The 14229-nt window shown below is 35.1% G+C and overlaps 1 protein-coding gene across 1 annotated transcript in view; it reads right to left on the reverse strand.

Annotated features, from left to right (window-relative positions):
- COL4A5 (collagen type IV alpha 5 chain) overlaps positions 1 to 14229 on the reverse strand; it is a 218670-nt gene that overhangs the window by 53494 nt on the left and 150947 nt on the right. The window contains exons 29-33 of the mRNA XM_067722504.1: positions 13162 to 13312; positions 6948 to 7061; positions 1600 to 1767; positions 665 to 754; positions 42 to 191 (exon numbers count right to left, since the gene is read on the reverse strand). Coding sequence (XP_067578605.1) covers positions 42 to 191; positions 665 to 754; positions 1600 to 1767; positions 6948 to 7061; positions 13162 to 13312 — 673 coding nt within the window. The remainder of the gene's footprint in view (positions 1 to 41; positions 192 to 664; positions 755 to 1599; positions 1768 to 6947; positions 7062 to 13161; positions 13313 to 14229) is intronic.

The raw sequence follows: 14229 nt of genomic DNA on the forward strand, positions 1-14229 counted from the left end.
TATAGCAGGAAACACATTAATAAATAAATGCATTCACTCACCTGGTAGGCCAGGGTCCCCTTTCTCTCCTTTTGAGCCCAGCAGATCTGGATCCATTGGTCCAGGAAGGCCTGGAAGGCCAGGCTCTCCTTTACTACCTTTCTCTCCTGCAGGGCCAGGAAGTCCTGGCTGACCCTGCAAACCATCATCACCTACACACAACATGTGTGGGGAAGACACAGCAGATCAGATTTATCCGTCCAGGATTAATGCATATATAAAGATTATTCATATGTTACATAGTTGGGTAGGCCACTGACCACCCAAAACACTTAGGCACCTTATTTACTGTCTATAAATAACTCGAGCTCACACACACTTTTACACTCAAATAATCTCTCTTCTGGGATTCTTGGACAATTACAAAGACTGTAAAAAGTAAAAATTTAATCCCTATATTCTGTTATTTTGAGCTAAGCACTTACCATGTTTCATAGTATTCAAGCTAAGCATACCACCAAACTTAAAACAGTACCTATTTAAATGCCATGAAAATACAAGAAACAAAATACAAGTAAGCATTGCTCATTTTAAAGCAGTCAAATAAAAATATTCTATATTGACATAAAGTAAAACATTTAATTTTCTTTCTTTCATGCATCTGCCAGCAAACCCTGAATATTACCTTTGAGACCAGGAACACCACTCCTGCCAGGAATTCCCAAAGGTCCTGTTGGGCCTGGAGGTCCCATCATACCCATTTCACCTTTGGCACCTTTTAAGAATATCGATAAGTATCTTTTACCTTTCCTTGACCTTGGAAAGATAAAAGATAAGTTTAAAGATGTCAACTGGAAAACTATTGAAACTTGGAGGGAAGGCACTGTTTCACCCCTTTCCAACTATTGTAACCTTAGTGACCACTACTGCCTATATCATTGTGGTAGTTAGTCTCTAAAGATGGTCCCCAAATGAACCACACTTCCCAGTATACACAGCCTAGAGTAGCCTTCTCCCCTTGAATTTAGGATGACTCTGTGCCTTACCCTTGACTAAGTGACACTGTATGACTCCCAATGCTAGATCATAAGAAGTCTTGCAGTTTCCATCTGTGGCTCTTAGTACACTCACTTTCAGTTTTGGGGATTCTCTCTTTTGGAAGCCAGCTGCCCTGGAAGGAGAGCAGCTACCCTGATACTACCATAACACGAAGTACCTCTATGGATAATGAGATACCATGTGAAGAGGCCAATGAACACTCAGGTGTCAGAGAAGTAGATCCTTCAACACCAACCACTCCAGCTGATGCCGTGTGGATCAGAGATAAACAACCCTGGCAAGCCATCCCTTAATTCCTAACCCGCAAAACTTGAGCAAAATTAAAAGGTTGATTTAAATCATTAAATTTTGGGGTCATTTGTTACACAGCAATATATAACTGGAGCCCTCAGACAGAAAAAGTGTAATGCAAATAGCAAAGTGAGTTTCCTACAATCAAAGACATTTAACACTTTTTCTTAAAGGACAGTGCCAATCCAGAAAAGTACAAGAGGATAATATATCAGAGTCATATTAGTTTTAATTTCCTGAATCCAAAATCAGGGAAGACTTAAAAATTACCTGGAAAGCCAGAGGCACCTGCTTTTCCTGGGAGCCCTGGTGATCCTGGGGGTCCCATAGGACCTGGTGCTCCAGGGATCCCTGGACTGCCTCTCTCACCAGGGGGTCCTGGAACATCAAATCCAGGAGGCCCTGGATCCCCCTTCTCTCCTGGTATTCCATGCAAGCCTATTTAATACAAACCAATATTAAGAAGTATTGAAGCAGTTTTAAGAGATGTATCTGGTTATTTTTCTAGCAAACAAGTGATAGAATCCTGTATATAACAAACCTAACAGTGAGTTAGAGACACTTTTGGCATCATGCACAGAAAATAACCAACAATAAAAGTTTAGGATTCTCAAGTATATTTCTCTAAGAAGGTGCTTCTGAAATTATTTCTCATGAACGATCAATCTTTTCTTAATTCCTGGTCCATCATGGACTATTTTTTTAATAAAATACAATAAAAATTACTAAAATAAAAAATTAAAGACATATAAAATACAATCCTACCTTTTGGTTATTATATTCAATATAATTACATTGTCAAACTGCTATAAAAGTTTCTAAATGCTTACTCTCTATTTCTTCTAGCTCCAGTGCAGACTGGTAACAAACAGTTTGTAATTCGACATTGGTCCATTGACCACACTTGGATTTGCATTGCTCTAAGGTATTATGAATTATAAAGATGTATTTCTGTAATCCATAAAAAGATTAATTACTGAATAAGTAAGTTACATGGGCCCTTTTGACTTTATTTTGGCTTTGTTTTACATGTTGTTTTAATAATACATTATTATTAGTCTTTGTTGTTAACTTTTGTTTCATAGTAATCCAGCCAGGATTTTATAGAAAAAATATGTCATTGCAAAAATATACTCCAGGAAACAAGGTGGTTAAAAAAGAATATGTTTAGTGAAAAGAATTACACTACAAACATGGTGCAAGTTCACACTCCAATACCTATCAGCTACGTGACTTATTAAGTCATTTAATGTTGTTGGTCCTCATCTGTTAAATGGGGATGTGCCATAACTGACTGAAAGCTGCGGGATGAAACAGGTGACCATTCCAAGCATCCCTTCAACAATAAGACCTAATTTTATTACTGTTGAAGATTCACAGACAATTATTTTTATAAGAGAGCAAGACACTGGCATTTTAAGACCTGTTTGATGTCATATACCAGCATGCCTTTAAACTGATTAAATTCACTTTGAAGATTAGAGAATTCCATTTAGTTGGTACAGTAGTGATGATTCCAATGCTGCCATTTCATAGTTAAAAGATTATTAAAAGGGGAGAGATATTTTATATTATTATATTTATTAAATATGATGAGATACCTAATCATGTGCACAATTATAGCCCTATATGAATCACTGTCTATTGTTATATTACAGCCCAAGTAGTTTTTAATAGCTGAGTTTTCAAGATAACTAATTAGTCCTTTGAAATATGCTCCAAGAGAGTGGTTCTACAAAATAATTAAAAGAAACCAAAGACTTCAATCTGGAGAAATCTTGTTTGTTTTCCAAGTTTAAAGCTTTAAGGTACGGCTTTTGGGGAAAAAAAAAGATGAATAAGGTCTGAGGATTTAATGTATAACATGGTGACTATCATTGATAATACTGTATTGTATAACTGCAACTTGCTAATAGAGTAGAACTTAAGGGTTCTCACACAAAACGCAGAAAATATGTGAGGTGATGGATGTGTTAACTTGATTGTGAAAATCCTTTTACCACGTATACATATATCAAATAATCACATTGTACATTTGAAATATATTACAATTCTATTTGTCTATTATACCTCAATAGAGCTCAAAAGATAATAAATCAAAGGCAATATCCTATTTACAGTTTCTCAGAACCATTTTCATGAAATATCTCTTGCATCTTTTACGATGATCCTATTATATTTGAATGATATTTTTCTATTTGCACTAGTATAATAAATTCTCAATATTAAAAAAGAAAAAGATAAGGCTTTTGAGAGAGAACTACAGTACCTGGTAGACCTGAAGTTCAAGAGGCAGGAAGTTACAGTTCAGCAGTAAGATGAACCACCCAAGCAGAAGCAAGTTGCAAAAAGATTCATTAGGTTAGGAAACAAAACTAACCATGTAAAGATTAGAACAAAAAGTCTACGAATAGAATTTATTAGATATTGATTCATTACTAACATATATTAGTAATCAGTAAAGAAATGTATTTTAGGCATTTGCTCAGATGCTCATATAACATATACTATAAATGTGTTTGCCAACAGGGACACAATAAAATATTTACATTCACAAAAAGTAATACTTTTTGATGAAGATCAGCTTTACACTCTTGTTTATCTCTGATCTTTATATTGCTGTGAATGATCACTTTGGAATTTAAGCTCGTAAAGGTTAGTTCGAATTTAAAAATAAACTTGATTTTATACTGTAACAGGTTAGGTACAGATAACTCAATAATTATTAGTGCAGTCTATGATTAAGCAAACTACATGTACAAGGCAAAGATCTCTGCATTGTCATTAGTAGTAGTAACAGATATTATGCTGCGTTTTTCACAGCATAGATCTTTTCCACGACTATGTCAGGAATTGGCATCCTGGTAAGATCCAGAATGAAGAAAGTCAATATAAATTCAAAGGCTCTGCTGAATCTCCTTATACAATAAAAGGAATTATATGGCTATATCTATAGAGGCTAAGTACATTAGAGGTGTATGATGCTCTAAATTTATTTGCAGCCAAATGGAATGAGTTTATGGGAAAAAAGAGAAAATTCCAAAAGCATGCATTATCTGTGAAAACTTTACATACACACACACACACAAACACACACACACACAGCCCAAGGGTTTTATAGCCAAAAAAAGTTAGAAAACTACAATGTACTCTCCTTCATCTATAAAAATGACACGACTAATTCCTTGTTCCTTTGATTCACATTAGTGGTGATGAGCCTGAGCTGATTCAGCCATGCACGTGTTCCTGAGGCTGGGCAAGTGTTACACCACATTTAACTCAGGTTAGGGTATTATCTGTAGACATGGAATTGAGTATATTTAACTGACCTCTAAAACGATTGACTAAAGCAATTATCTTCTAGTTATTGGCCAGACCAAATAATAAGAACCAAAAACTTCCATTTCTGCCTGGGTTACTAGGGCATGGGGTGAAAAGCATTTTGCTTCTTGTCCCTTAGCATTTTTAAAAAAATTTATTTCCCTACTGCCAAATGAGGAATTGATATTCAACAGGTCTTTAACTTATAAAGATGCATTAAACTGTACAGCCTGCTATGGAAAAGAGAATGACAAATAGTAAAGCTTAATTAAATAATAGAAAACTGGAGTCAAAAGAAAAGCCTGAAAAGCATATATTTCTGGAGAAATGACAACATAGAATACTTTGCATTAAGTTTTCTACTACAAAATGAAACACAGCAAGTATATTTAATAAGCTTCTTATTAGAAAAAAATTGGTAGTTAGAATTTCAGCCATGCAGTATAAGTCAGGTGTATCAAGATGTTAGTAGTAGGCTTGCTGATCATCCTGTTATTGAGAGGTACAAACAGAAATTATGGTATTTTTGAAATGGACTAAGATAATATTCTGCTTTGGTGATACAAATAAAATTTACTTTAAAAGTGAGTACATGTTGCTATTATCAAATACAAAATGTGGTCATCCTTTGGTAAAAAAATTGTGATTTGAGAACATTTCTATATTAATAAGAATGCATTCAATACATTTTCATGGCGGTTGCTGTTAACTTCCTTTGTTTGTTGAACCATATTAGTTAAGATCTTCAATTCTGTAGCAAAATATATATTTACAGAAGGAAGAGATGAGATTAAATTCAGCATCATTACTTTTCCCCCTGCCCATTCTATATGGACTTTATAAATATACCTATATATCCATCAGTTAAAAAGAAACAACATTAGATGAATGAAACATCGTAGAGCATTAGCTAAATTTGAAAAGGCATAAAGCACAAATGAATGTATTTTTATTTTGTTCATATTGGTATTAACAGTGGTCTCTTTTTATTCTTGCTAAGCTGTGATTTAAGAATTCAAAATGCTTCCAAAACCTCATGCAATTTTGGGAAATAAAATAAATGACAAAACACAACAGAAATGATAAATTCATTTTAGCCATTTTGTGAAACAGCAGGCCAACACTATAATGGCCAAACCTAAAAATTAATTGTTTTCTCTCAAGATCCCTCTGCTAGTTGGACAGATGATTTTCTCATGAATGTTGAAGCACTTACTTTTTAACAAGCTGGTTAAGCAACACTGTAAGTTTTCTTATTTCTAAATCAGTAGTGACATGTTAGGGGCCACTAAAAAAACCGGTATAACGCGCCATAAAATAAATGTTTAAAATAGGACATAAGCAAAAATAACCTTTACTTTCCAGGCTTTTATATTGTTAATCAGTGTTTCTAGATGTTTAGCATAATAACTAACAAAATACCTATTGGCATTTAAGGTCAGAAAATATATTCCATTGTTTCAAAGTCAATGTATGTATATCTGAACGGTGCGTTTAAGTCATCCGATGTATTCATGTGAAGTAAGGAATGATGAAATGTTCCATATTTGTTTTAATTTCATATATTATTATAGTGCTTTGCAATAACATAATCTTGGCCCAAGTGTGGCCCTTACTATGCCTGCCTAGATTAAGATAAAAATAATTCACATCACCAGATGTCTCAGAATCCACAAACTCGAGTAAGCTCTCACACAAACATAGAGGAATCATATGATTCTCTATTAGGTTACAAGCTGACAAAACTATTCTGAGTATTCATATTAAGAAAAACCTTAGCGTGCTTATGAGTTGCAAAGTAAATGCTGATTTACGGGCAAAAGAAGAGAAAATTCAAGTAAACTCACTTATCTTATTAAAAAAATTGAGAATGCCTAAGAAATATTTTTCAAAGAACTTTTTTAACCCTAGTTCTCATGTGCTAAGAAATGTTACGAGGTTCCACAAAGGTCTATTAATGCCATATAGCTACTCAGGTCTGAAATGATTAGCACTAGAAGGTCTGGGATTCCAAGGCTATGACTAGCTCAATGATTATAAGCCATGGCAACACACTGCAATTGTTAAATTGCACTGTTGTTAATAGATCAATTTTAAATTAACAGGGAGGGGAAATTTCAGGGATTAAAGTAGCTCTTGTGATCTGTGCTCTTTCACTTTTACATAATTATATAAGTGGACACGTTAACTCGCAAATCTGTTTTCTGGAAGACTGTTACATAGGTTACACTTTATTGAGGGGCTAATCAACCTCTACATAATTAGTGCTACAAAATGCACATTTACTCCAATCTTACCAGGTTGACCTATTGGTCCAGGAATTCCTGGTGGCCCTGGTGGTCCCTGAACACCTGTTCCTGGCAGCCCAGGAGGTCCCATTGTCCCAGGTTGTCCATTTGGTCCAATGTCACCTTTAAGGAATAAATATAATTTAGATATTAAAAACAACAATAGCTGAGTCACTAGTCTTTAGCATTGGTTCACAAGTTATAATTACAATGAGTTTGTAGTATGTTTTATCATATGTTTGCTAAATATCAAGTTTCAGAATCAGTTATGTCATATCCAGAAAATTTCTACTTGAATTCTCACTGAAAATGCAGTATATTTGCAGACAAATCTAGGGAGAATTGACTGTCTCTTCCCATCTACACATACGATTTATTAACCAATTAATTCTACCATTTTTCAAAACACAAGTTTCAAGCTGTTAATAATAGAGTTTTAATTTTTCCCACAAATACATTAGGCACATTTTGTTTTATTAATTTCTAGATATGATATAGATTTTTTGCAAATTATATTTTATTTATTATTTGTTTCAATATTTACAAACACACCATTCTATTTGTCACAATGATATTCTGCACGTAATTCTGCTACCTGGAACATCCTTCCCTAAAGATTCAGTTCAAATGTCACCTTGTATATGAAGCTTCCCAAGGCACCTTAGATGCGGCCCTGAACAAAAGTTAACATATGAGGTAAACTAAATGCTTCCAAAGTCATCATTTTTTTCTTTTTTGTTTAATGATTCCAATGTTCAGTATTAAGCACATTTTCTTCCTCTTATAGTTCTTTCCTGATGGATATTAGCCTTATTAATTTATTATTGGTCACTATGTTGCCTTGAAGATGCTGTACCAATTTCTCCTATAGTTTAGTCACTAAGTTCTGATACCCAGCCACTGGTGTAAGTATATCTGGTGGGTGAACTTTTATTGTGATCTGCTTGCTGTGTTTTGACTATGGTCTATGGGTCCAAAACATTAGTGCTACATATTCATAAAAGTTCTGGTTGAGATAAACACTATCATGGTGATACCACCTAGATTTTCTTATAGTAGAGAACAATCTCTGAGATCTTCAAGAGCAGAGTCTATGCCTTTGTGTTTCTAACGATTCAAGTAGTAATAGACACAGAATAAGAACATAATGAATGTTTGAGGAATAAAGGAATTACGTGGCAGAAAGCCCCAAATTCTTTTTTTCCTAGCACCTTAGGAACTGTACTGAGGTTTTAATATTTGGGAATGATTCCTATTAGGATATGGGGATCCTATACTTCCTTTCAAAGGTTAGGCAAATGCTTGATAAAGAGCTGAAGTTTAAAATGGGCTTCAACCCCTTTCTTCCCAACCTCTGTCTCAAGGATATTTTCATAAACAAAGTATAATGAGTGAGTAATTTCCATATGGAGACTGTTTGCCACATAGCTTATCATTTGAAATGTTTCTATCTGCAAGTTTGGGGGGGTCACAGGTTTAACCTGGGGGAGGTAACTGATGGGAAACACTATCTGTAACTTTGAATGTTACAGTTTATAGCCAGCCAGAATTGTGTACTCAAAGACAGGAAGGTATTTTTTAAAGCGCTTATCTGAGAACAATTTGTATTGGGTTAGTTTGGGGCTCTTGCTGGCAGAATATAGGCTGGTTAAATTTGGCAATGCTGTTTTATTGCTTTAATAGGAATCAATCCAACATGTTTCAGAAGCATGGGGTTCTTCAGATTATTTTCTGGAGGCCAAAACGTTGACCAGGAGAGTCTACTTCCTTGCAAACCAGAAAGAAAAAAAAAACAATTGCCAAACCAGTTAGACTAATTCTATTCATATACATAATTAGGGAAATCAAAATCAAGGGGATAGAAGAAACCAATAAAGAAATGAGCAAAGGACATGAGCAGTTTACAGGAAAAAATATGTATGTCCTTTAAATATATGAAAAGATGGTCAATTTCCCTCATAATAATGGAAATACAAATTTTAAACTACCCTGAGAGTAAAGGAAAAGGACCTAGTATATCCAAATAAATTTTTAAAAAAGAAAAAAGTTGGAGAACTTATATTACCTGACATCAAGTCTTACTGTAAAGCTACTGTAATATAAACAGTTGGTAGGAACTTAAGGATAGTAAGATAGATAAGCAGAACTGACAGCACAGAAATACACCCACACATAAACAGTCGTTTGATTTTTGACACAGACACCAAAATAATCCAATGAGGAGGGAGCTATTTTAAATAAATGATACTAAGCAAAAATTACTTGAAATGGATGATAGTCTCCAACATAAAAGCTAAAACTATAAAATTTACAAAATAAAAAGGAATATATTTGGGACAGGGAAAGTTTTCTTAGATAAAACACAGAAAATAATCATCAAATAAGAAAACAATTGATAAATGAAAAATCAATAAAATTAAAACTTTTGCTCATCAAAATACACTAGGCAAGCCAGATAGGGATAAAATACTCATAAACATGTATTTGACAAAGAACCAGTATGCAGGATACATAAAGGTCACTTCCAACTTAACAATAAAAAGAGAAACAACATATATATATATATATATATATATATATTTTTTTTTTTTTTTTTTTTTTTTGCGGTACGAGGGCCTCTCACTGTTGTGGCCTCTCCTGTTGCAGAGCACAGGCTCCGGATGCGCAGGCTCAGCGGCCATGGCTCACGGGCCCAACCGCTCTGCGGCATGTGGGATCTTCCCGGACCGAGGCACGAACCCATGTCCCCTGCATCGGCAGGCGGACTCTCAACCACTGCGTCACCAGGGAAGTCCAACAACCCATATTTTAAAGTGGGAAAAATATCTGAATATGTAAATAATTCACCAGTACATGTAAAAGAGCTCAACATCATTAGCCATCAGGGAAATGAAATCTAAAACCAAAATACGTTACCTACATACCTACTAAAATTCAAAAATGAAAAGACTAATAAAACCAAATGTTAGAGAGAATGTGGAACAACTGAAACTTTCATACCGTATTGGTTAGAAAATGATACAACCATTTTGGGAAAAAGTCTAGTAATTTCCTTCTTCTATTATTGAGTTATAGTTGATTTACAATATTATATAAGTTTCAGGTGTACAACACAGTGATTCACAATTTTAAAGGTTATACTCCATTTATAGTTATTATAAAATATTGGCTATATTCTCCCTGTGCTGTACAATATATCCTTGTATAATAATAATATCCTTGTATTTATTTTATAGTACATAGTAGTTTGTACCTCTTAATCCCCTACCCTATCTTACCCCTCCCCCTTCCCTCTCCCCACCAGTAACCACTAGTTTGTTCTCTATTTCTGTGAGACTGTTTCCTTTTTGTTATATTCACTATTTTGTTTTATTTGTTAGATTCTACATATAAGTCCTATCATACAGTACTTGTCTTTCTCTGTCTGACTTATTTCACTAAGCATAATACCCTCCAAGTCCATTCATGTTGTTGCAAATGGCACAATTTCGTTCCTTCTTATGGCTGAGTAATAGTCCACTGTATATATGTGCCACATCTTCTTTATGCATTCATCTGTCAATGGACACTGAGGTTGCTTCCATGTCCTGGCTATTGTAAATAGAGCTGCAATGAACATTTTGGCACATGACTCTTTTTGAATTATGGTTTTCTCAGGGTATATGCCCAGGAGTGGGATTGCTGGATCATATGGTAGTTCTACTTGTAGTTTTTTGAGAAACTTCCATACTGTTTTCTACAGTGGGTGTACCAATTCACATTCCTACCAACGATGTACAAGGGTTCCCCGAAAAAGGTCTAGTAGTGTCTTATACAACTAACATGCACCTGTCTTATGACCCAACAATTCTACTCTTAGGTATTTACTCAAGCATAATGAAAGCACATGTCCATTAAAAAAAGTTGTAAAAGAATGTTCTTAAGAGTTTCCCTCATAATAGCCAAACACTTTGACACAGCCCAGGTGTCCATCAACAGAGAATGGATAAACAAACTTTGGTATACTTATACAATGAAATGCTCATTAAAAAAAAAAAAGGACTACTGATGAACACAACAACATGAATGAATCTCAAAAACAATAATCTGAGTGAAGGAAGCCTTACAAAGAAAGTACATGCTGTATAATTCCAAAGGATTTCTAGAACAGGTAGAATTAATTTTTGATGAAAAATATCATTACCGTATGGTTGCCACTGTGGATATTGGGGTTAGGACTGAGAAAAGGGGCAAAAGGAAAATTTCTGGGATCATATCTTGATAGGGGTTTGGTTAAACAGGAGTATGCATCTGTTAAAATCCAGAAAATGTACTCTTAAGATTTGCACATTTCATTTTTTTAACATCTTTATTGGAGTATAATTGCTTTACAATGGTGTGTTAGTTTCTGCTTTATAACAAAATGAATCAGTTATACATATACATATGTTCCCATATCTCTTCCCTCTTGCGTCTCCCTCCCTCCCACCCTCCCTATCCCACCCCTCCAGGTGGTCACAAAGCACCAAGCTGATCTCCCTGTGCTATGTGGCTGCTTCCCACTAGCTATCTATTTTACATTTGGTAGTGTATCAAAAGAAAAAGAACAACCATAGACATGCATGCTGCAGTATTTAGGGAGAAGTGCATTGCTACTGTAATTTACTTTGAAACGCATTAAAAATAAGTCAGTGAAAGTAGAAAGGGATGAACAAATACGTGACAAATCATGCATAGTAAAATGTTGATAGTAGAATATCAATGGTGGGTATACAGTAGTCACTGTAAAATTCTTTCTACTTTGCTTTATATAAAAAACTTTTAAAAATTTTTAAAAAGCCCCACCGGGGCTTCCCTGGTGGCTAAGTGGTTGGGAGTCCGCCTGCTGACGCGGGGGACATGGGTTCGTGCCCCGGAGCGGGAGGATCCCACATACCGCAGAGCGGCTGGGCCCGTGAGCCATGGCCGCTGGGCCTGCGCACCCGGAGCCTGTGCTCCACAACGGGAGAGGCCACAGCGGTGAGAGGCCCGCGTATCGCAAAGAAAAAAAAAAAATTAAATGTTGGCAGAGAGATAAAATGTGAATTGTAGAATCTAGGTGGTAGATAGATGGGTTTTCACTGTACAATTCTTGTTAATTTTTCTGTGTGTTTGAGATTTTTCACAATAAAATGTTTAAAAAACTATACTGAGATACCTACTTGTTTCCAACAGTTTGGCAAAAATCCAAGAGTTTATCAACATACTCACTTAGCAAGGCTGTGGGGAAACAAGCACACCCATACATTTTGGGGGGGGAGTGTAAAAAGGTACAAATGGAGAGGAATCTGTCAATATCTAGAAATGCATTTGCCCTTCCATTCAGAAAACCCATTTTTATTACTCTATTCTAACATTACACCTGTACACACATGAAATAACATGTATGCAAGATTATTCAGTGTGGCATTATTTCTAATAAGAAAATATTGCCAAAAACACAGTCTAGCAACTAGCAACTGGTAGAATAAAACATGGCATACCCAAGCAATCCAATACTAGGCAACTATTTTTAAAAAACCACAATCTCTATGTACTAACATGGAGGATTCTCTAGAATATAAAGTTAAATGAAAAAAGTGCAAAAGGTAGTACTCTATCTTTTGAGAAAGGTAGTAAATAAAAATACATATATTCTTTATTCTTCTTTAGCACAGGGAGATCAGCTCAGTGCTTTGTGACCACCTAGAGGGGTGGGATAGGGAGGGTGGGAGGGAGACGCAAGAGGGAGGAGATATGGGGATGCATGTATATGTATAGCTGATTCACTTTGTTATAAAGCAGAAACTAACACACCATTGTAAAGCAATTATACTCCAATAAAGATGTTAAACTATATATATATATATATATAATATATATATATTCATATTCTTATTGGCTTGTATTTGTATGAAGGAATACCAGAAGGACAAATAAGTAACTAAAAAATGGCTACATATAGGATGGGGAGGAACATAATGGATGGATATGGGGTAAAGGGAAGACCTTTACAAAAGTGTTACTTCAATACATATATGATTGTATCATCTATACAATGAAATAAAACACAACATATACCAATGGAGGATTAAAACAAAAAGCCATGATAGAGTGGCAGCATAGGCTTTCTAGTTAATTGGGATTATCACCCATAAACTGTCACAACAGTTTTAAATTTCTATAAATTTAAAAGCAAATTGAGAAGTAGCAACAGCCTCCATACCTTTTGGTCCAGGTAGCCCATCCAAGCCAGCTTGTCCTGGAGGACCTTGAGGTCCTGGGAAACCACGATCCCCTTTTGGACCAAGTATTCCTTTGAAACCTGGGAGTCCTGGAGGCCCAGGTGGCCCGGGTAGCCCAAATCCTGGTTCTCCCTTGAGCGTACACATGATAAGACACAACAAAGACTTCCATGACTTTCTTGGTGTTTACTGTTTACTACAGAGAATTTAAAGCAGAAAATACAAGGTAATATCCCCCCCGCCATGGTAAAGGGAGTAGGATAATTAAATGAAAAGTAATTGGCATGCAGGACAGAACATCTGGAAGGATAGGAAACTGGGCTTAGTAAAACAAATTGAATTATTTGGTCTGGTTTCAGGACAAAAAAGAAATAACTGAGACAGCATGAGATTAAAGAACCAAAGTGATGAAATATGATTACAGACTGGGTACTGTATTAGATGATTATTTTAAATTTGACTAAGTATGATAAAAGAATTGTGGGTTTTCTATATAATGTCTGTTTACTTAGAGATGAATACTGAAGTATAGATATTTATAGGTGAAATGACACAGTATTGAGATTTGGGTTAAAATACTTCAGCAAAGAAAAAAAGCGTAGATGAAGCAAATATGATAAAATCTTGATAATTTGGAATCTGAGTGATGGATATATGAAAGTTCACTGTATTATTCCTTTTACTTTTGCGTTCATTTGAAAAGGTTAATAATAAAATAAAAACAATCAATAGAGAAGTGATTTCTCATGACAACTGTGGCCATGGTCAATTTTTCTTCCCATGGAAAAAAGTTATTGATAGTAATCATAAAAACACAGGAAGTTTAAATTAATTAAACACAGAGAAAATACAGGAACAGTTAGGATAATTACGTACCATGGCAGTTTGCTGAAGACTGACTAAGGAAAATTTTACATTAGCTAAAATGTAGTAAGAGGGACAGAAACCAACTTAAACACAGTACCATTATTAGTACTAAGTCAATAGCAATGATTTGCATTAAGTATCTGGGATGGAATTGGGACAGAGGGGAAATGTATGAGAAGTAC

This window comes from Pseudorca crassidens, chromosome X (genome assembly GCF_039906515.1).
Source record: "Pseudorca crassidens isolate mPseCra1 chromosome X, mPseCra1.hap1, whole genome shotgun sequence".
In the NCBI taxonomy this organism is placed as follows: domain Eukaryota; kingdom Metazoa; phylum Chordata; class Mammalia; order Artiodactyla; family Delphinidae; genus Pseudorca; species Pseudorca crassidens.